The sequence below is a fragment of the Benincasa hispida genome, chromosome 1 (assembly GCF_027475165.1).
Source record: "Benincasa hispida cultivar pf3 chromosome 1, pf3_genome.v1.1, whole genome shotgun sequence".
NCBI lineage: Eukaryota > Viridiplantae > Streptophyta > Magnoliopsida > Cucurbitales > Cucurbitaceae > Benincasa > Benincasa hispida.
The window spans coordinates 21,674,379-21,694,642 of NC_143478.1; the positions used below are offsets into that span (position 1 = coordinate 21,674,379).

Consider the following 20,264-nt stretch of genomic DNA (forward strand, 5'->3'; position numbering starts at 1 on the left):
GTGGACATAATATATCTACAGTGAGGGGAGTGCAACTATGAGTTTTAGTGGAGTGACTCATGAGTTAACGAATGGAGATTAATCTGGTCTAATGAGTTTACCCAATTAATCTCGGATCGTTGGAGCCCATGTTTTATAGGTCTGCAAGGTTCATCTACTAGCTCGTAACAGACTAACTCTAGAATAGCATGACAAGTTAATTTGAAGCGTTCAAATTAGAATTAAGGGAATTAGTAATTATATGAGATATAATTACATGTTTAATTTGAGAATTAAACGGAATAGGAGAATTTATATTTAAATATGATTTAAATATATAAAAATGGATGTGTGTAAAAATTAATTTGATATTTGATATTTAATTAATTAAGTTTTATTTTAAAATTATTTTTCAGCTTAAAATCAAAATGGAATTTAAAATTCAAGTTTTGATTTTTGACAAAATTGGAAAATAGAAAATCAAAACACAAAATGGAAAAACTTTGTTTTCCATTATCCATCCTAATTTGCTCACACAAAAGCCATCTTCTTTGCCTTATCTTTCTCCAAGCATGAGCTGCAACTCATGCTTATGCAACTTTCCTCCTTGCATGTTGATCTGCAATATAATAAAGAGTTTGGAATGAAATTCGGGCATGCAATCAAGAGAGAATTTTAGAGAAAATTTTGGTTGAAGAAAGAGTTCTTCAACAAGATTGCTACAATGAGCATTTCTACTTCATCCCTTGATTCAAACTTGTTTTGAGTCCCACCACTCAATCTAGAGCACCAAGAGAATAGTGGGAAAGATCTTGGGGTGGTCTGCAACAAGATTTGGAGAAGATTGCAGTTGGAGAACAAGCTTTGAAGAAGTTCTACAAGAGGCATGTCTTGAAACTCACATGTTTTCTACAAGAGCATACTTTATATTTTACCAAAATTAATGAATTAGAGTGCTTAAATGATCCTTGTACTTCCGTTGTTGCTAATACATTCCTATGGTTATCATATATATATATATATATATATATATTAAAGTTTTATTAAAATTAATTTTATTTTTTTAAAAAAATACTTTTTTTTTAGGGAGGAAGTTATAACTCCCTCTCCTTCTTCTCTCGATTACGTGGGAAGAGGGGAGATTGCAGTTGAGAGATAATCTTCTTCCTCTATCATCCAGAGAAAACTTACAGAAGGTTTCTTAAGTTTTTTTTCCTGTATGGTTTTCCAAGCCCTTGATCTCATCCTCTATAAAAACTCTCTACTCCTCTTTAAAAAAAAGAGAGAGAGAGAGAGAGAAAAATTCCCTCTCTTCCAAAATAGTCAGATACCACAAACTCTTGGGTTCTATTCTCAGAGAACATAGAGATTTATAACTGGTGGTGCCCAATTTGGAGTTCATGTTATTCGTGATCGTTCTTGGGGGGGGGGGGGGGGGGGGGGGGGGGGAATTACGTGAAGATTAAATCTTCAAAGGTAAGGGTTTCGAACCCAATTTTATTTTTCCTGTATTTTAAGCATGTTGTAAATTTTTGAATTAAATGCATTTTTTTGTTCTTCTTCTATAAAGTTTTATATATTGTGAAAATTGGGAGATTTGGACGATCCTATATTCCGTTCAAGGACCTTTAACTTGGTTCCTTCAATTGGTATCAGAGCGGGCTTTTGATCCAATTTCTCATAATTTTCCATAATAATTTTTTACAGTGTTAGTGGGTTGTTGCATTCTGCATGTTCATTTGATGTTCAACGTTTGATTGTGGTTTGTAATCAATGGATGGTTTCAGGATTGGATTTCATAGATTCATTGTTTATTTACAAAATTGGTTTTGTAAGGGCCCATGTTTTTAGGACATTATTATGCGATCAAGTCTATATATTTGTTTTGAGTCATTCGTGAAGTTTCTAGTTGGATTTTAGAGAAACGAGGCAAAAATAGGTGAAGTTTCGAAGGAGTACGAAGCAGTACAATGGGCGACTGTATTGCAGCATCACAACGTTGTGCCCTAGCGTTGCGACGCTGCGATGCGGCGAACGAAAAAAATCTGCTATTGTGATCAATCAATTTCTCTGCTATTATGATCAACCAATTTCTTTGTCGTAATGTGCCTAAGAATGTGAGAGAATAATGTTATTCCTTAAGAGATTTGGTGTTTGAGTTGATTGAGGGAGCTTGTTCCACTTGGCCACATAAGGTTCAACTATCTACAATTGTCTTAAGTTTTAAATATGCCATTTTGCATAGGATTGGAATTTATAATTGAATGTCCTTCTTCACAAAAATCTGGTTTGTCCATTGCTCTTGCTACTTTGATGTATCAGATTAGGACTAGATCATGTTCAATTATAGTGTGTTTGTAAACATCACATTGGGTCCACATCTCTAAAATTGCCTATTTGTTTTCCTCGCTTTATCTATGGTATCCTATTGTCTTAGAAGCCTTATCTTCTCACCGTTTTAGTTGTTGTTAGCCCATCTCTAAGTCTCTTCTCCATCAATCCTAAACTTTTGCAGGATCACCATGTTCCTGATCTGGATACTACCACGACCACTTATAATCTTAATGGCTCAAGTGGAGATTTAACAGCTTCTTCGTTTGGTGTCGCATTCTTCAACTGTTTTCCACTTAATCTCATGATCTTGAGTCTTTAGTGTGCCAACTTTAGGAGAGAAAGGTTGAACTGGATGAGGTGTTACTGATCATACAGTCTATTTTATCTAGAGATGCAAGTGTTTCCTCTTCTCAACTACAGAGTTTGTGCTTTTGTTTTTTTACAGTCAGAAAGGGGAAGTGGTTTGTGGTTGGTTTTGGTTCTGAATTGGTGGTTATCTAGATTCTATATGTTTTGGCTTGTTTTGTGTTGTAATATTGTTGTTAGTATTCTTGTCAAGACTTTTTTACAGACATCTGTGCTTATTGTTGAATGTTAGTTTGTTTTGTGTTCTGCCTATATATATATATATATATATATATATATAAGCCAAAGGGGGAGATTATTGGAGATTTGGTTTTTTGGCTTTATAATTTTCTTTAAGGCAGTGATTCTGCAGGTGTCTCAAATAAAGTCTTAATATCCAGTTGTGACGTCAGAATATTTTCCTTATCTGGAAATATCCATCTGTGGTATTTAGTCTGATTTGTTCCTTTTGAAGTGTGACTTTTTACTCCAAATAAGGACTTATTTCCTTGATTGGATTCAATTATTTAAAGTGAATTTTGCAAACCTTTTAGGGTAACCGCATTTGTTTAATTGAGTAAGACATTTTATATACTTCAGCCAAACTATTCTATATCGTGTTCTTGCTCGTTTGCGCATTATTTTGTTGTGCATATTCTTCATCCGTTGAATGTAACATTTCAAAGAGTTTCACGGTCTTAGGGGGAACCTAAGCCATTGCTACCAGAGAAGGGATTCTCAGTCTTAGGGGGAGCCTAAGACTCAGCTTCAGATTTGTCAGTGAAAGGAGTTCGTTGATCCAAAAGGAAGATAATCAAGTTGAGAGGAGTCTCACACACTATCGAGTACTGATGTCAGACCCTAATATTAACATACTTAGGGGGAGCCTAAGTTCAGTTGGGAGGAAGTCTCACATTTAGGGGGAGCCTAGGTGACGTGTGAGTTAAGCTCTACGTGAGCCACTATAATAGTTGGTGTGTTATAGATGAGTACTACGTTGTAAACTGTTTAACTCTTTAATATTAGTTGATTATCTTTCCTAGGCACTCTGTCCTGAAGACGTAAGTATTTATCACCGAACTGGGTTACCAACTGCTGTGTGCCTTTATTTGTTTACTTGTTGTTGTTACAGTTGTTGTCGGTGCTTTCTGTTTAACATTCACATATCTAGTGATGAGTCATCATTTTGCCTTTTTCAATGTTAATATGTAAAAGAATTTGATTAATTATCTTCACATATTTAAATAAGATTATCAAATTAATTTTTGGAGAAAATACCTTTTTAGTCTCTTAGTTTTGAGGAATAAGTGCATTTAATCACTATGTTTTTAATTTGCCCAATTTTGTCCCTAAGTTTTGAATAATAGATTTAAAGGATCTCTCTTTTTATTAATTAGATTATTTTTATTAATTTAAATGGAATAAGAATAATTAAAATATTAATTAAAGAAAAAAAAATCTTCTTCACCCTCCTTTCCCTAACCCAACCGGCCAGCCCCCTCCCTGTAAGTTGCCGGAACCTTTTTAAGGATGAGAAGTAAACAATCGTTGTCATCATTGCCGGTAGCCATATTCGCCAAAATCAATGATAGTAGAGTAAATCTCCACTCTCTTTCACCTTCCCTTCCCATCATCCTCAAACACTCTCCTAATTCAAACCCTTTTTCCCATATTCCATATCGTCCTCACAAACCCTTCTCCAAAACTCCCCTCTCCCTAACAGCTATTCTTTCTCAAAAGCCCTCTAAAACCCAAGCCCAATTTCACTATTGTTTCTCCAGATCCTCAGATGGGTTTGTTTATTGTGAGGGAATTAAGGTGCAGGACATGGAATCTGTTGATAAGCGCCCTTCTAGCGTTACAGCAAGCCTCAGATAACTTGAAATGTTGAGGCTTACAAAGAAGTATTAGAGGGGCTGAGTTCGATCATTAGTTATGCAATTAAGGCCAATAATAATTTGAAGGTGTTGGGGCATTTGAGAAAGTTGGGTTGTGGAAGTTTGACTCTTCATAACTTGTTTGTCGAACTTGCATGGAGTGGTTTTGAGAAATCGGCGAATATGGCCGCTGGCAATGATGTTTAATTCTCATTCCTAAAAAGGTTCTAGCAACCTGCAGGGTCGGGGCTGGCGCTGGCCCGCTAGGTCGGGGAAAGAAGGGAGAAAAATATTTTTTATTCTTTAATTACTATTTTAATTATTGTTGTTCCATTTAAAATAATAAAAATAATTTACTTAATGGAAAGATTGACCTTTTAAATCTATTATTCCAAATTTACGGATGAAAATAACAAAATTGAAAACATAGGACTAAATGCACCTATTCCTCAAAACTCAAGAATTAAAGAGGTATTTTTTTTCTTAATTTTATTTATATTATGAAAAACTTATTTCCATGTATTAAAAAACTATTTTAAATTGTTGGTGAAAAATAAATAATCTAAAAAAAATCATGAAATGAAGTGAAATTAAAATTAAAATATATATATATATAATCGTATTGGAAGTAGAAAAAAGGCATACTTTTAAATATTAATAATGAGTTTGTGTTAGTTCTGGTTGACTCAGGTTATTTTTTATGAATTCATAAACTAATCCAAACTCATAAAATTTTTATTTATTTGAATCTAACTCAACCTAAATAAATTAATAATCCGACCCAAATTGTTGAGTTGATCGAATTTTTTGGGTCATCGAGTTTTTTGAACAAGATCATTTATTTAGTATAATTAAAATCTTATTTTAAAACGAAAGTGAGATTAATTTTCAACCATAACTAACGACGGTCAGATAATATGAAGATAACTCAATTCTTTTGTTGGGTTATTCTCACCTTTGTCAGTTTGTTGTATTATTTCTTTTAGTTTTATTTGTTAGAGAGAGGGGAAAAAAAATCAGCATCCTATTTCTCTCACATGGTGGTCAAAAGGTCATAAATAAGGGGAGAAGAAATACCATCTTGTTGTTATTATTATTATTATTATTATTATATATTTATTTAAAACAGAATTATAATTGCAAAAACAAATACAAATCCGGGGCAAGCAAATCCGGAATCGGCCCCCTTACATTCGTCCTTTGTTGTGCAACAATGTCTTGGATCATCAACAACATTCCTTAATTCTTCTTCTTCTTCTTCTTCTTCTTCTTCTCCTCTGAGATTCATGCATATGGAAACCCAGTATTCTGCTGCTTCACATTCCTACAGTTCGGCGATGAAGATGACAATTCCGCCGTCTCAACATGCCGACAATGACCGGAGCACCACCGAGCTTCGCGCCTTGGACTGCAACCTCACCTCCCTTTGCGACCACATTCAGATTGAGGGCTTTAACTCTGGCGCATTCTCTGACATCATTGTCCATGCCATGGGCTCCACGTACCACCTCCATCGCTTAATTCTCTCGCGCAGCTCTTACTTCAGGTCTGGATTGTTTCAATTGGACAAAGATGGAGTTGTTTTTTATATGGGTTTTCGAAATTTCATTGATTTTGTTCACGCTTGAGTGTGGCTTTTGGAAGATGGCGCTTATGTGATACTATTGGGATAAACCTATTCTATTGATTTCGTTGTTTTTATGACGGAGTTAATGTTTTGGTTAATTTTATTTGCCTTGAGAAATGGGATTTTTTGCTCGTTTAGTATATGAGCTTCCTTGATTTGACGTCGTTGCTTAATTTCCAGGCGTTTTACTGGTTATCTTGTAGTTTTGTTATTTTTCAAATTTTCTTGATGATTTGTTGATCCATGGTTATAATTAATGATTGGTTTATTTTATTACTCAGTTATATATGCTGTTATGGGTTTGCTTCTGCAATCTCAGTAGCTTACGTTATGACTTGCAGGAATATGCTTCACGGGCCGTGGAAAGAAGCCAGTGCTCCTGTTCTGACCTTGCACGTTGATGATAAGAATGTCAATGGGGAGGCAATTGCTATGGCTTTAGCATATCTCTATGGACATCATCCTAAGTTGAATGATAATAATGCGTTTCGTGTTCTTGCTGCTGCCTCTTTTCTCGACCTTCAGGTATCATACTGTCTTTGTTACTGATATATATTTTTTGTTTGATATATTTTGCTTTTTGTATTGTGGATTTGATTTAGTATTGTAATTTATTTTCTTTGTTCAGGATTTGTGTGCAATATGCACAGATTTTATTATAGCTGAACTGTGGACTTCAAATTTCTTGGCTTATCAGGTTCTAAGAATGTGAAGGTGCTTTGTCTAATTCCTTCTGTTATTCTGAGCTTCACACATAGTGCACACGTATTTTACTTTGATTTAGGTATTTGCGGAGAGCCAAGATTATGGAATACATGGAGAACGTGTGAGAATTGCTTGCTGGGGTTACCTTTGTCAAAGTGGTGCTATTGAGTTGAAAGAGGTATTTTAAGTTATATATCATAGCCTTTCGTTCTTCTTCTGTCATGTAGACATGGAAATGCATTGAATTGGTGATACTTTTCCTCTTCCTCATGAAAATGGATGTCGTCCTCAAGTCCACTTACTGGTAATTTGATCTAGTATTGAATTTATATTCAAAAGAAATGTATCAAGATTTTAGTAGGTTTGTTGTTTTTAACTCTAGATTTTCTGTGTTTTATATTACATCTTTGGGATGTAGGTAATATAAAACAGACTTTGTATTTGGCACATATTCTTATAAAACAGACTTTTTACTTGACACATATTGTGGTTTTACATCCATTGAACATGAGTATCATTCTGATTGTTAGGCAATAGGTCATACCATCCTTGATTGAACAAATACGTTAGGTGTTGGTTTAAAAATGAGATACATCATTTCAATTTTTTGTTATATTTATTGTGAATAGGTGCTTCCAAAGCTTTCATCTCAGACATTGTATGCTTTGCTGACCTCTGATGAATTATGGGTGCCTAGCGAGGAGAGACGGTGAGACTGAGAGATATGATAATTTTTGCTTATGATTTGCTGTTAACAATTTTGAGTTCCTTTCTAATTCCTTGTTTTATTTTTCGGTATTCTTTTGGTCTTATCAAAAGGTTTGAACTGGCATTATATGCGTTCCTTGCTAAAGGGGCTCTTTGTAAGGAGGAACCTTCTGGACCAGGTTGTTCCAGTTCTGAGACTGAGAATTCCAAGGCACAAGAAAATTCTTCAGTAGATTCCACTAATGAAAGGTTGGAATCAGAGCTTGGACATTTAAGTTTGAAAGATGGCCTAGAGGTCAATAGAACTGCTTCTAATTATCTTGGTCAGCTTCCCGACTCTGTGGTTGACTTCCAAACAGGGGCCTCCAACTCTAAACAAAAGATGCAACAAGTTGCATACTCTCAGTCAAATTTAAAACCACCATTTTTGTGCAATGTGGAAGGGTCATCAGCTTTAAATAATTCATTCTCTGATACGAATGGAATTCTAAGCTCATGTTCCTATATTAACTTGCCAATTACAGTTGGAGTAAGTGGACTTGGTGCAAGTGGAGTTGCCATGGAAGGGCCATCGGAAGAAGGCTGCTATCAATTGGATAACAATACTTGGCTTGCCACAGACCAAACAAGCCATTGTTCCACTGCAAACTCTTCTGCCAATGGACTCCCTTCAAATGATTGGGGAAGATGTGGCATGCCTGCTGTTTCATGGGGTGGCAGGGTTGTAGGTAGAAGGCAACTTAAAAGTTATGCTAAAGGCAACTTAGGTGCAAGGGGAGAGGATTATGATGTTTTTGATAGTCTATTTGAAGGGGGTTCACTTTTGTACTGCAACATGACTTTTGAAGCTCTTCTAAACATGAGAAAACAACTTGAGGAGTTGGGTTTCCCTTGCAAAGCTGTTAATGATGGTCTTTGGCTGCAGGTTTGATGTTTAAATATTACCTCTGTTAAATTTTGCCACATTTTGAGGCTCAGCGATTTATGTCTTCCAAGTAGTTTAGTCAGTAAACTGAAACTTCATATATAGTGAGTTATGAAAATGGTGTGCCAATTACAATGGAGAACTTGGTATTCCTGCTTGAATTGAGCTTTCAGCTTTAGCTCAACTAGCTGGGATATCTATAGGCATCTTACTTTAATTAGCAGGTTTTTGAAGTATGTTGTCTGTGATTCCCTTAGATGCAAACTTAGCTTCTTTCAATTATATAATTTATTTGCAGATGCTTTTAAGGCAAAGGGTACAAGAGATTGTTGCTGATACATGCAAAAATTGCTGCCTTACAAGTTTAGCATGTGCATGCCGACAGCCATTTGCATTTGCACGTGGAGTCAATGCCTCAGGATACTATATCAATGAACATGATCAGAACAGTTCTCCTGGCAGTGTGGGAAACATATATGTTGCTGAATCTTCTCAAGGGGATGGAAATGGCCCATCCAAACCTGTCCGAGTACACGTTAGGGGGCCGGTTGAAGGGCTTGCTGGAATTGGACGTGGAACCACTTTTGTGCCAGCGAGTGCCTTGCCTCCAACACGCTTTGTCTGCTCCCGTGTACCCATTGGCGTGGGCAACAGAAATTGTCATCAGTTGCTGGCTAATGATGATCCAGAGGCTAGAGCTGAGCACAGTGGGGACTTGTCTGGAGATGGATTGACGGCATTGGTTGGATTGAGCCAAGGAGGGGGTGGCAGTATGAATGCTCAGGGAGAACCGACAGAGAGAGGATATGAGATGGAACTGCAAAGCAGAATATCTGCCTGTATGGCAGGTCCAAGTGCCACTGGTATTCCTGTTCAGATGCTTCAATCTGATCATGCTCTTGGAATTGAGTGGGAGAATGAAAACAGTACAATTGCATTGGATATGAAAACACCTTTAAGCCACTTCCCTCCTTTTCGCTTTGGGTAGGTTCTCTTGCTATATTAAACAAAGGCTTCTTTCCTGTTTGATACTCAAAGTTAGTTTTGCAGCTTTCTGAAATTGTCAAGAACTTAGCTTTTGGCCTTCGTGGTTTTCCATCCTGGCTTTAATTTGTGATTGTGTTAGTGCTTTGATACTTGGGTGCCATTAGTTGCCACTGGCTCCGTGTTTAAGTTTTCCCCATTCCTTTAGATGCCTTTAACTCCTTTAGCTTTATCTTGTTTTTATACTAAATGATTCTTATATGCAATAGTAAAAAATTTCTCGAACATTTAATGGCCACTTCTTTCCGTAGATTCTTTGAGAGGAAAGTCTGTGCATTTTCTTAGGCTTCTAGGTTGCTGTTGTAAACCCTAGGTTCCTCCTTTCATAGGCGTAGCAATTCTCTTTCATTCAATTCCTCTTGTTTTTAACATTGTGCACCCAGAAGTGGAGGCAGGCATCATGGTAAATTTCTTATATATTTTGTAACTCTAATCCTTTTGCTCGCAAGTATGCAATTGGGTTTTCACTCCAGTATCTGTTTTTGGTTGATTATTAAAAATTTACGATGGATCTTTGGTTTTCCAGCGTGCAATTTGAGGACGTTCATAGGCTTAATGATGGCCAAGTCAAGCATTCACCTGAGTTTTTCTATGCTGGTTCTTTATGGAAGGTGTAAATACAAGCAGTTACTCTACTCGGTATTTCTGAGATGTCTGATTCTGGATTCCATTTATTTTCCAATATTTTATAGACTTTATTTCTTTACTTTATAGGTTAGTGCTCAAGCATTTAATGACGAAGACCCTCAAGGACGTCGAACTCTAGGTAACCTTTTGCTACATGAAGTTTTGAAAGACTTTATTATTCTGATATGTTTCTCTACAAATACACAACTTTACCTATTTAAAGAGGGGAATTGGCTATGTAAGGAACGAAGGCCAACGGTAACAAGGGAAGAAAACAAAACAAATGGAAAGAATGGAAAATATAAAAGAAGGAAAAAAATAATAATAAATACTGTGAGGAACTTTCCTATTTTCAACACTACAGAATGATGAATTCAATACTTTCATTGACTGAACTTCTTCATGTATTTATTTCAGGATTATTTCTTCACAGGCGGAAGGCAGAAATATCTGATTCTCTCAGAAAGGTCAGCCTCAATCCCCGTTATCTAATCTGGAAATGGTGCAACATGAGTTTTAAAAATCTTCTATTCTTTAAACATCTATCACTTATGATGCTTTGATTTCTGAATTACCACTGGGGAGTTGACCTTGTTTGATTGATGAAATAAACTCTGAAGCGAGTAGATATGCCTACAGACATTCTTAATTGGCAATTAATCTTTCAGGTCCATATGTTTGTGGATTCTCGTGAAAAAGTTACTGCGCGATATCAGGTACCACATGCAATGCAACTGTAGTTTCCAACAATTTGCACAATTGTGTATTGGAACATTTGGTTAAACACATTCTCACCATTTGCCTCAATTATTCAGCTGATATGTCCATCAAAGAGGGAGGTGATGGTGTTTGGCAACTTCAAACAAACAGGAACGCTTCTACCGAAAGCGCCCAAGGGATGGGGTTGGCGCACAGCTCTCCTATTCGACGAGCTTGCGGATTTTCTTCAACATGGAGCCCTGAGGGTGGCTGCAGTTGTGCAGCTTGTTTGAGCAACGGTATGTATGTATTTATTATTATGATGGTACCCCCCCCACCCCACCCCACCCCACCCCACAGTAGGTTTTTCTTTCTCTGAGAGGTGCCTCTAAAAAAGTTGAGCCAGTCTGCACACACATCTTTGGGGGGAAAAAATGCCCTTTTGGATTTGGTCTGAAGGTTTGAGTAAGGGAAATGTCTTACTTGGCCTTTTAAGTTTAAAAAATGAGACAGTTTAATAAATGGTTCAAATTGATCTCTGGTATTAGCTTCTTGTTAGTGACACTAATGAAAAAGTGATATGGCATCCCCATTTTTTAATTAGTTGGCATCTTAGATGGCATCTCTGAGACAGGGGAGAGCTTGTAAGGAGAGAGAATAAGGAAGAAATAAAACGGCACGTAAGAAGTATGTAAAAAACTTGTAGAATACTTACAAATCGACATCAGCACATTATCAACTACTTATTCAGTCATATTTTCAATAGTTTCATTAATGAAAGAGTAATTTCAGAGACCAATTTGAATCATTCTCTTAAACTTGTAAGAGTTAAATGTCACATTTTGAAACTTGGGCAAATTTTGTCAAGGGACCAAAAGAATGTATCTTTCCCACATGTGTATTATTGTAGTCTGATTGTAATCCTAGATTTATAACATTTAATCTATTGATAATTCTTTTGGCTTTGAAGAACTGTGGTCTGGATCTATTTCTTCTTGACAAATCATCATCGTAGTCGTTATTACACCTCAGTTCTTTAAGAATATTGGGATTCTGGATTGTCTTTTACAGTCATTGTTTTCACATTAAACTTTGTACATGATCATTGAACCTAGAGCTCAAATATTATTTGGAAATTTAGTGTGAATTTCCACACTAATCAGGGTTGGAGAGAGGATTTAGGGAGACGTGAGATTTTCTAATTTGATGAATGTATTATGTATTTCCAAAACATTTTTAATAAAATTCACTGTGAGGATGCTTAATTAACTTGTTAAAAATTTTGTAGGATTTTAATATTCTAGATAGGTGGTCTAACATGAAATGAAAATATAATTTTATAGTTGGTATATCTTTTTCTTGTTTCAAAAAACATGAATTTCTAGACTTTAATAAGGCTTTTTTTCCCCTGTTTTTGGTGAAACAGTGAATAAAATTTGGTGTGTATTTATTTTTGTTAAATTTAAAGGTGGCATTCAAACTTTCTAACTTTTAGAAAGATGAGTATTGTTTTGATTTTCATGTCCGCATTTAATGTTTAATCAAATTTCAAAGTTATTGTAAATAGAAAGGTTATGAGATGTTTTATTAATAGATTAAATTATACAAAATATCTCCAAACTTTGTATTTTGTATTAAAAATCTTTTTGAATTTTCAAAAGTTTCAAAAATATTGTTAAACTTTCAAAATGTTTGAAAATATTATTATTGTTAGTTTTGAATAAAATCATTAGTATTTTGTATAAAAAATACTTTGAACTTTTATGATTTAACCTAACTAATATAATGAATATATAGTTTCTTTATATAATTTGGCTCAAAAAGAAGAATATAAATAATTCCAAAATAGAGACATTTGATTTGGAATGGAGCACCATCGGACTTCATTCACTTGTCTATACAATATTGCGCTCTTATCAAATTTTCAACTTTTTTTTTTCTTTTTATGAAAACAATATTTGAAAACAAAAGGAAAAAAAACGGAGAGAAAACTTTAGTTGTTATGTTTGTGAAGGTTTAAGATTTATGTCATTTCAAATAAAATAGTTCGAACGTCATATATTTTAGGGTAATTATTTTAAATGGTAAAATTAGTGAAAATATTTTCAAATATCGTAAAATATCATTGTCGGTCAGTATGTCTATCAGTATTTATTACTAGTAGATATTGACATTTTACTATATTTATAAATAAGTTAACTCTTTCTATATTTAAAAATAATCTTATATTTTAATCTAGATCTTAAGGCATTAATTAAATTAAATAGATTTGTAGACTAATAGTACTAAGGGTGATAGTTCCTTTCATTTTGAGCTTAACTAAGAATCAAACCGAATTGATTGGTTTGGTAAAGATGGAAACTAAACGAATATTTATGATGATTCAACATTTAATTGGTTCAGTTGTTGATCGGATTGATTTTTGTTTTTGCTTATGAGAGAATAAAATTGCAAAAGGCTATGTGGGAACAAAAACCATGTTTAATAAATTCATAAATTTTAAAAATATTTAATATAATGTTGAGGGTTACCCGAAGCAAGGCACAAAGGTGATGGACAAGTCCAAGAGGGAAGTGCACATCCCAAAAGGGAAAATATCATGTCTTGGAGTTTGGGCTGACCAACTGAGCTAGTGAATTTATACCAATAAAAAAATAACCGAACTATACTCGGACCAATACCTTGCAACCTCGAGCGCTAAAAATGGAAGAGGAAGTAATCTCCGAAGGAGAGACCCAATCTTACTTATTTTTGTGCTTAGCAGAATTAGTCACTCCTTATAATAACTTACATAATAGAGTGCAGTAGACTCAACACTACGATAGTGCAAGGATCTCTTACGCAAGTCAACTTGGAGTGTCTCGAGAGTAGATCAGAGAGAAGTAGGTCAGAGGTCAAATCCACCAGAAGCCTACAACGGAGCTCGAGGGGATGAGATCCAAGCGTCGATGTATAATATTTTTCTAGACTTTCATGGTTGCATGTAATGAGTTTTTAAACTCTTCTCAAAACTGTAATAAATTATTTAGAGGGTTAAATTATACAAATGCCCTTGAACTTAGGGGTTGTTTTTATTATGACACTAAAATAATCGTTACCATTCTTTAAGGACAATCATTGTTAGTATTTATTTCATCTCAAAGATCTATTTTATATTTTGTTTTTTTTATTTTGGGCAAAATGCACTCTTGAGATGTGAGATTAGTGTCTATCTGGTTTATGAAATATCAAAACGAACACTTCAATTAATCAAAAACACTTTAGTTTCTATAGTTTGAAAATGTTTTTATATGATCCATAAATTAATATTGCTATCAATTGACTTTTAACATGTTGGGTTGACAAATTTTAATTAGGTCACAATTTTTATGAGAAAAAGGGAAGGGAGTGAGAAATAGATAGAGAAAAGAGAGGAAAAAAAATACATAAAAATTTTGGGTAGAAATGGTAAGAGAAACTAAAAAATTTGTTAAATCTCATTTGACAGAGCTTCTTAGGTTATTTGTAAAATTTAAAATATCGTCTCAATGTTAAAAAAAAAAAAAGTAATGGAAATGTCCATAAGAATATAGTCATATGCCAAAAGAGAATTAGAAACGTAATTAGGCAAAATGACAAATTTTATATTCAAATATTGTGTCAAACCAGGTTCAACCTCCCGGAGACCACCAAGAGTCCGATCAACATTCCGATTCCGTCGCACCCAGAAACCTCTCGACAGTTGCGAACTATGGGGCCATTCTTTCACCAGAATTTCTTGCGCTCTACAACTGATTTCTCCACCACTGAATGTCCTCCAACAACGCCTTCTTCGAATCCAATATTCCTTCTTACTCTAATATTGCCTTTACAAGTTTCTCGCCATTGGAGGGTGACAACACTTTTCTCTCTACACAACCAAAAACTCCTTCTCCAAGTCTCTCGGTCGGTATTCTCACGGTTTGTGTGATCTACGCTTTCGAAATTTCTTAAGTTTCGGTGTCTGTTCGACAATGGCGGAGCAGGTAATGGTGATTGGCGTCGATGAAAGTGAGCACAGCTTCTATGCCTTGAATTGGACGCTCCAACATTTCTTTGGCCCTAACGCTACTCCTTACAAGCTTGTTATTGTCAACGCTAAACCACCTCCCTCTAGCTTTCTTGGAGTCGCCGGCCCAGGTATAAACAAACCGATTCGATTCTCTCGAACTATGCTTTGCATTTGCTTTTTTACCTAGTTTATTGTTCCATTTGGTTCCTCTGAAATTGAAGAATAAGTTAGCATTGATGTCGATTCTTGAATGATGGTATCGACCATAGGGCAAACTGAGTTTATAGATCTTTATTTTGGGTATCAAAATGTGATGGGAGAGCGAAATTATTTTGGAGTCTTGCTATGTGCAATTGCAGCAAATCAAGGAATCTGTATACCTTTTGAAGTATGCCATTTCTTGATGGTTTGTAAACGATTCGTTTAGGGGATGGTATTGAATGAAAATCGAATCTATATACCCTTGTGTTTCTTCTCATAATCGAGTTTAACATTTTCCCCAATGATTGTCAAATGTCGAGATACAGCAGCCCTGGATGTGTTGCCCATGCTCGATGCAGATTTGAAGAAAATAGCTGATAGAACTGTCCAAAAAGCGAAGGATATATGCATCGAACACAAGGTAATTCTGGCTTTCACTTAGAAATTTTATGGTTGCACCATTGATCCCCAGATATCACCGTCAACTTAAAAAGCTGTCTTCCATTCTCGTTGACGAGTGAATTACTTGTTTACAAAATCAAATCTGGACTTGAATCTTGTACATTCTGCACAAATGAATTGTCAAGAATGTTCTTGCATCACCCAAAGAAAGTGGGTGATTAATTCTCACCATCTGCGTACTCGTACATTGTGCTGATCTTCTTACCCTTGTATTGAAAACATGTGTTTTTAAGGACTTAGGATGTCAATCCAAACAGAGTCTCAAACCCTCTAGACCACCTGCCCTAAATATTATGTTAACTTATCGATGGACCAAATAGACCTTCAGACCTTCCCAGACTACCTACTCTGATACTATGTTAACTCATTGATTAACCCAAAAGCTTAAGCTGATAGGTGAAAATAAATTTAATATTATACTATCTAAGACTCTCCCCTACTCGTGGACTTGAAGAAATATGGAGAAGACCCAACAAGTAGAAATCATATTAATTAGGGAAGAAATAACAATGCAGTTTGAACACAAAACCACTTGAATCACCTGCTCTAGTATCATATTAAATCACTAATTGACAAGCTTAAGCTGATGGATGAAGACAAATTTAATATTATATCATCCAACACTTATTGAGTTGAAAATGGTTGAGACTCGTGTCTCTGCTATCTAGAATTTGAGTTGAAACTGGGAGTACCATCTATTGTGCAAGAATTTTAACATAGCCATTTAGCATATGCTCATTGAAATATACTTTCTGCCATGTAGGTTCAAAACGTGCAGACTGAAGTTTTGGAGGGTGATGCCAGAACTGTAATGTGCGATTCAGTAGAAAAATTCCATGCATCCATTTTGGTTGTTGGAAGTCATAATTATGGAGTAGTAAAAAGGTAAAGATTCCCGTACTATACAAGAAATGGGTTGATTTATTACTTAAATAGGTAGTTGTTTGCCGTGCTTTCCAGCTCGAAGTATTAGTAAATATTGATTGAGTTGTAGTTTCAAATTCTCAATTCTCACCCATTTGAATGGAAATACTCTACAAAGAAGAAAAGAACTAAGTGGTGCTCTGATCCAACAATCACAAGTGATTTATGAAATTGTTTTTGTTGAACAGGATGGGACTGGGCAGTGTAAGTGACTTCTGTGCTCACCATGCCCATTGCTCTGTCATGATTGTGAAGAGGCCACCCAAGCCCATGAGCATCAGCTGAACCTGATCTACATATCTTCAGAACTTGGAGGCTCTGTGACTGAGCTTCGTTACTCATCTCAAAACTAAGTTAAAGATATTTCTTGTTATTTAGTAATTTTGAAAATGTATTAAATTCTAGAAACTAGACTCCAATTCAACTATTTTTGGTAAAATGTGATTGACAATATATTCATAAGCCTATAGTGTCGTTACCAACTATATATGAAGTTGAATCTCAATTAATATTTAATTAATTTGTAGACATAATAGATTTTGTAACATGATTTATAATTTATTATATTATACATATTTTACTTTTTATTAATTAATAATTTTTTTAATATAAATAAAAGGCGAGGAAATTTGAACCGTGAATCTCTAGTTTCTCAGCATATACAAAATGTGAATCAAAACCCCTAAAACATAAAACATAAACACCATTTTGAAAATGATTTTGAAAATTGAAGATTTAAGATCCAAATAAATATTTATCTCAACTCACAATTAATCCAAATAGAAACTTATCTCAACTCATAATTCACCCTTGAATTAAGTCAATTTCTGAAAACAAAACTAGTTTTTTAAACACTTCTTTTGGTTCTAAAATTATAATTTAACTTCGATAACAATTTTTTTATACTATGGGAGTAAAAAATTACTGACAGCGGTTGACATAATAAAAATAGAGATTCATTAGGCATAAAAATAAGGTAAACTTTTGCACTCACCAGAACATAAGCTCCCAGTAAACAAGGCCAAAACAAGGAAACCCAAAATAAACGAAAACAAAAACAGCCCAAACCATCCAAATTCAAATGTCATGAGAAAAAGGCAAACATAGTAGGAACGACTAATGCTACATGAAGCATTCTGCTTCAAAGATTTCTTCTTTCAGCACTTGACTTCCTTCAAACCTGGGGCAAGGTATAAAAATGTCGGGTCAGTGGCTCCTTCCTTGTAGTATGCAAATACGATAGAGCTATCGTCAGCCATACTCTCCCCAACGAAGCTGCAAAAGAGCATAAAGTATGTAAGGAATAGTTCTAATGATACCAAAACTTGAACCAAAATGACAGTCCAGGCAAAAAGAGTTCAAAATATCAAACAAATTAAGAATTAACATACATGTGAATTAGTTTTATTAACTATGCTCTGTTAGTGTTGGTATTTGAGTGCAGATCTTTTTTCATATATAAATTTTAGATAAAAAGTCAGTTTAGAACAGACTATTAGAAGGGTAAAAATTCTTCAAACACTAAAAATCACTTAGTTGTGGTTGTTGCCGATAGTTGTTAGAAGAAAAATGTTCGGTTTGACAGAAATAGAAAAACAGACAACTATAGAATTACTTACAATTGCAAGTCCTTGAGCTTTGAAAGCAGATACTTAGTTGCTCCCTCAATGTTCTTCTTAAATGCCTCTTGTTTCTCCCCTTCCAGCTTAGGTGTCACCGCTTTGATATACTTCTTAATGTATGTAATCAACGTCTTCTTGTCCATGGGAGGTTGCTCCTGGAGACCCAAAATCGAAATAAACAAAGTAAATAAATCATCCTTAAATGCTTACATTACGAGAAGCAGGTCTACCTGAAGACGGAAGGTGTCAACAATGTCGACCACCTTCACAGCCTGATCATCAACACCTTCGTCGTCACCAGCACCTTCAGCAGAAGGATTAGCACCAATATCCACATCAATTGCTCCTTGAACGACCCACTATAGTAAAAACGGTGTACGAAAGGAGTAAGGCATAGTGCTGAATACCCATCCAATTTAATAAAATTATTCCTACCGTGAATAAAAATACAGTAAACAAAAATATCTAACCTTTCCATCGACTTCCCAAATCATTCCATTCTCGATTTCCTTGTATGGAAACGAATCCGAGAGAAGCTCATCACCTGTATGAAAATTTCAATAAACCCATGTATTAACTCTCGGTCCAATGGAGAAAAAAATCCACAATGTAAACGAAACCTAAGAAACATTACTACAATCTAGAAAATAACCAATCATGAGGAGAACACTTCTTCAGTCATAGAATGAAAGAAGAACGAAACCAACTCTCAAATCTTCAATATACAAATTTTCTTTTTCTAGTCTCTACTATTCATATTCATAACTCCAACCTCAAAACAAAATTCTTAAATATTCTAATAAAATTTGCAAGGCCACAACAGGGAGCATATATATATATAATCCAACATAATCAGATTGCTAATAATGAAACAAAATCAGATTGCTAATAATGAAACAAAATCGATCTAGATCCAAACGGTAATCACAGATCCAAAAAAGAAAACCCTAACCGCGGAAGATAACAAAAACAGAACTACATAAAATCATTGAGAAAGAAGAGATTAGAAGAATTACCAGATAAAAGGTCGGTGTAAACCAACATGATTGCAAAATTATTGACTCCCGGATCGCTCCTTCAAAGAAAATTTATTGGGCGAGAGAGTACGGCAACCAGGAGCGCAAGAGGGTTTGAGACAAGGTAGGCAGCAAATTTATAGGCCAGGGTTTTGGTTAAGAACTTAGTATAATTCAAGGAATATAACTCTATTTCTCTCTAGACTATTTTTCTATTTTTCTTTTTTAATTCTTGCTCTATCCTTTTATTATTTATCTTCTTTTTTTGTTTTAATATTTATCCTTTTTAATTTTAGTCTAATATTTTAATTAAATAGGATAATTATTTTATTTTTTAAAATATATTTTTCAATAAAATTAAAAATAATATGATTATTATTTTTGTTCAATTATGTTTTGACAACATTATGATTATTTATGATTATTTTAAGATAATTGATTGATAGTATAATTGTTTTTTTAACTCAAATAAAAATTTAAATTTTAAGTAAATCAATATTTATTACTATATGTATAAGAAAAAAATAATGATTTTTTTTCAAAAATAAACTTGTATTCACATAAATTTATATTAATCACATGGTTTTTTTTTAAATGAATTGTTTTTTAAATTTACACTAATCTTTTTATTAGTTTTTTTTTTCCATTTAGTCTCATAATATTTAAATATTTATGTACATGATTTAGCCTATAATATATCTTTGGTTTTATACAATTAAAAGTTAAATCATAAATTAAGATAATTAAATTAGGTTTTATTGAATTATATATATCTCTATAATTTATAAATTATAAATTATATTAGTTATTTTACATTTAAAACTATAATATTACATTTTAAAATATTATTAATTATGAAAGATAGAACTTTAATATTTGATGATTTAATATTATAAAAAATATGTCATGATTTGATTATTTAATTATTTGATATAATTCTTATGATATATATTTAATATTTGTAATATAAATAAACCGTTGTTATAAAAACTAAGTATTTTAGTCCATAATTGTGAAAGATAGCATATTTAGGGTCAATAATTGAGTGAATATTAACATATTAAAAGAATGGCAAATATAACAAAATTTATATGTGATATATCATATACTTTTATTAGCGAATTCTATCAATAATGGAT

General features: G+C 34.1%; 3 protein-coding genes across 5 annotated transcripts; 2 read left to right on the plus strand and 1 right to left on the minus strand.

Moving 5' to 3' along the window:
• The first annotated feature begins 5,460 nt into the window (after nucleotides 1-5,460).
• LOC120084927 (BTB/POZ domain-containing protein) lies at nucleotides 5,461-11,842 on the plus strand. Of its 2 annotated transcripts, XM_039040740.2 has the most exons (12): nucleotides 5,461-6,081; nucleotides 6,504-6,687; nucleotides 6,791-6,859; nucleotides 6,947-7,045; nucleotides 7,497-7,576; nucleotides 7,687-8,500; nucleotides 8,799-9,484; nucleotides 10,071-10,155; nucleotides 10,259-10,310; nucleotides 10,589-10,638; nucleotides 10,840-10,887; nucleotides 10,987-11,842. In XM_039040740.2, the coding sequence occupies exons 1-12, from the start codon at nucleotides 5,822-5,824 to the stop codon at nucleotides 11,161-11,163; spliced, it is 2,604 nt and encodes an 867-aa protein (XP_038896668.1). In that variant the 5' UTR covers nucleotides 5,461-5,821; the 3' UTR covers nucleotides 11,164-11,842. The 2 variants fall into 2 exon arrangements, 1 of the variants encoding a protein (XP_038896668.1); XR_016531299.1 differs by lacking the exon at nucleotides 10,987-11,842 and having other exon boundaries at nucleotides 5,634-6,081; nucleotides 10,071-10,183; nucleotides 10,840-10,869.
• A 2,620-nt stretch (nucleotides 11,843-14,462) lies between these two features.
• On the plus strand, nucleotides 14,463-17,017 carry LOC120090990 (universal stress protein PHOS34-like). Of its 2 annotated transcripts, none has more exons than XM_039048747.2 (4): nucleotides 14,463-15,028; nucleotides 15,431-15,522; nucleotides 16,327-16,448; nucleotides 16,676-17,017. In XM_039048747.2, exons 1-4 carry the CDS (start codon nucleotides 14,863-14,865, stop codon nucleotides 16,770-16,772), a joined length of 477 nt encoding a protein of 158 aa, XP_038904675.2. In that variant the 5' UTR covers nucleotides 14,463-14,862; the 3' UTR covers nucleotides 16,773-17,017. The 2 variants fall into 2 exon arrangements, with proteins under 2 accessions (XP_038904675.2, XP_038904684.2); XM_039048756.2 differs by having other exon boundaries at nucleotides 14,478-15,028; nucleotides 15,428-15,522.
• Nucleotides 17,018-17,421: 404 nt separating this feature from the next.
• LOC120070356 (translationally-controlled tumor protein homolog) lies at nucleotides 17,422-19,224 on the minus strand. Its single transcript, XM_039022293.2, has 5 exons — nucleotides 19,126-19,224; nucleotides 18,580-18,653; nucleotides 18,340-18,468; nucleotides 18,107-18,264; nucleotides 17,422-17,762 (listed from the first exon to the last, which is right to left on the minus strand). Exons 1-5 carry the CDS (start codon nucleotides 19,151-19,153, stop codon nucleotides 17,645-17,647), a joined length of 507 nt encoding a protein of 168 aa, XP_038878221.1. The 5' UTR covers nucleotides 19,154-19,224; the 3' UTR covers nucleotides 17,422-17,644.
• Between the last annotated feature and the right edge of the window lie 1,040 nt (nucleotides 19,225-20,264).

Bases quoted from the DNA above. Each gene is read 5' to 3' on its own strand.
- LOC120084927 (XM_039040740.2), top strand. From the start codon at position 5,822: ATGCATATGGAAACCCAGTATTCTGCTGCTTCACATTCCTACAGTTCG. The intron at 6,688-6,790 runs GTATCATACTGT...TTCTTTGTTCAG, and splicing joins CCTCTTTTCTCGACCTTCAG to GATTTGTGTGCAATATGCAC. The intron at 7,046-7,496 runs GTATTTTAAGTT...TATTGTGAATAG, and splicing joins GTGCTATTGAGTTGAAAGAG to GTGCTTCCAAAGCTTTCATC.
- LOC120070356 (XM_039022293.2), bottom strand. From the start codon at position 19,153: ATGTTGGTTTACACCGACCTTTTATCTG. The intron at 18,654-19,125 runs GTAATTCTTCTA...ATTTTCATACAG, and splicing joins TTACACCGACCTTTTATCTG to GTGATGAGCTTCTCTCGGAT. The intron at 18,469-18,579 runs GTTAGATATTTT...TTTTTACTATAG, and splicing joins TTTGGGAAGTCGATGGAAAG to TGGGTCGTTCAAGGAGCAAT.
- LOC120090990 (XM_039048756.2), top strand. From the start codon at position 14,863: ATGGCGGAGCAGGTAATGGTGATTGGCGTCGATGAAAGTGAGCACAGC. The intron at 15,029-15,427 runs GTATAAACAAAC...GTCGAGATACAG, and splicing joins TCTTGGAGTCGCCGGCCCAG to CAGCCCTGGATGTGTTGCCC. The intron at 16,449-16,675 runs GTAAAGATTCCC...TTTGTTGAACAG, and splicing joins AATTATGGAGTAGTAAAAAG to GATGGGACTGGGCAGTGTAA.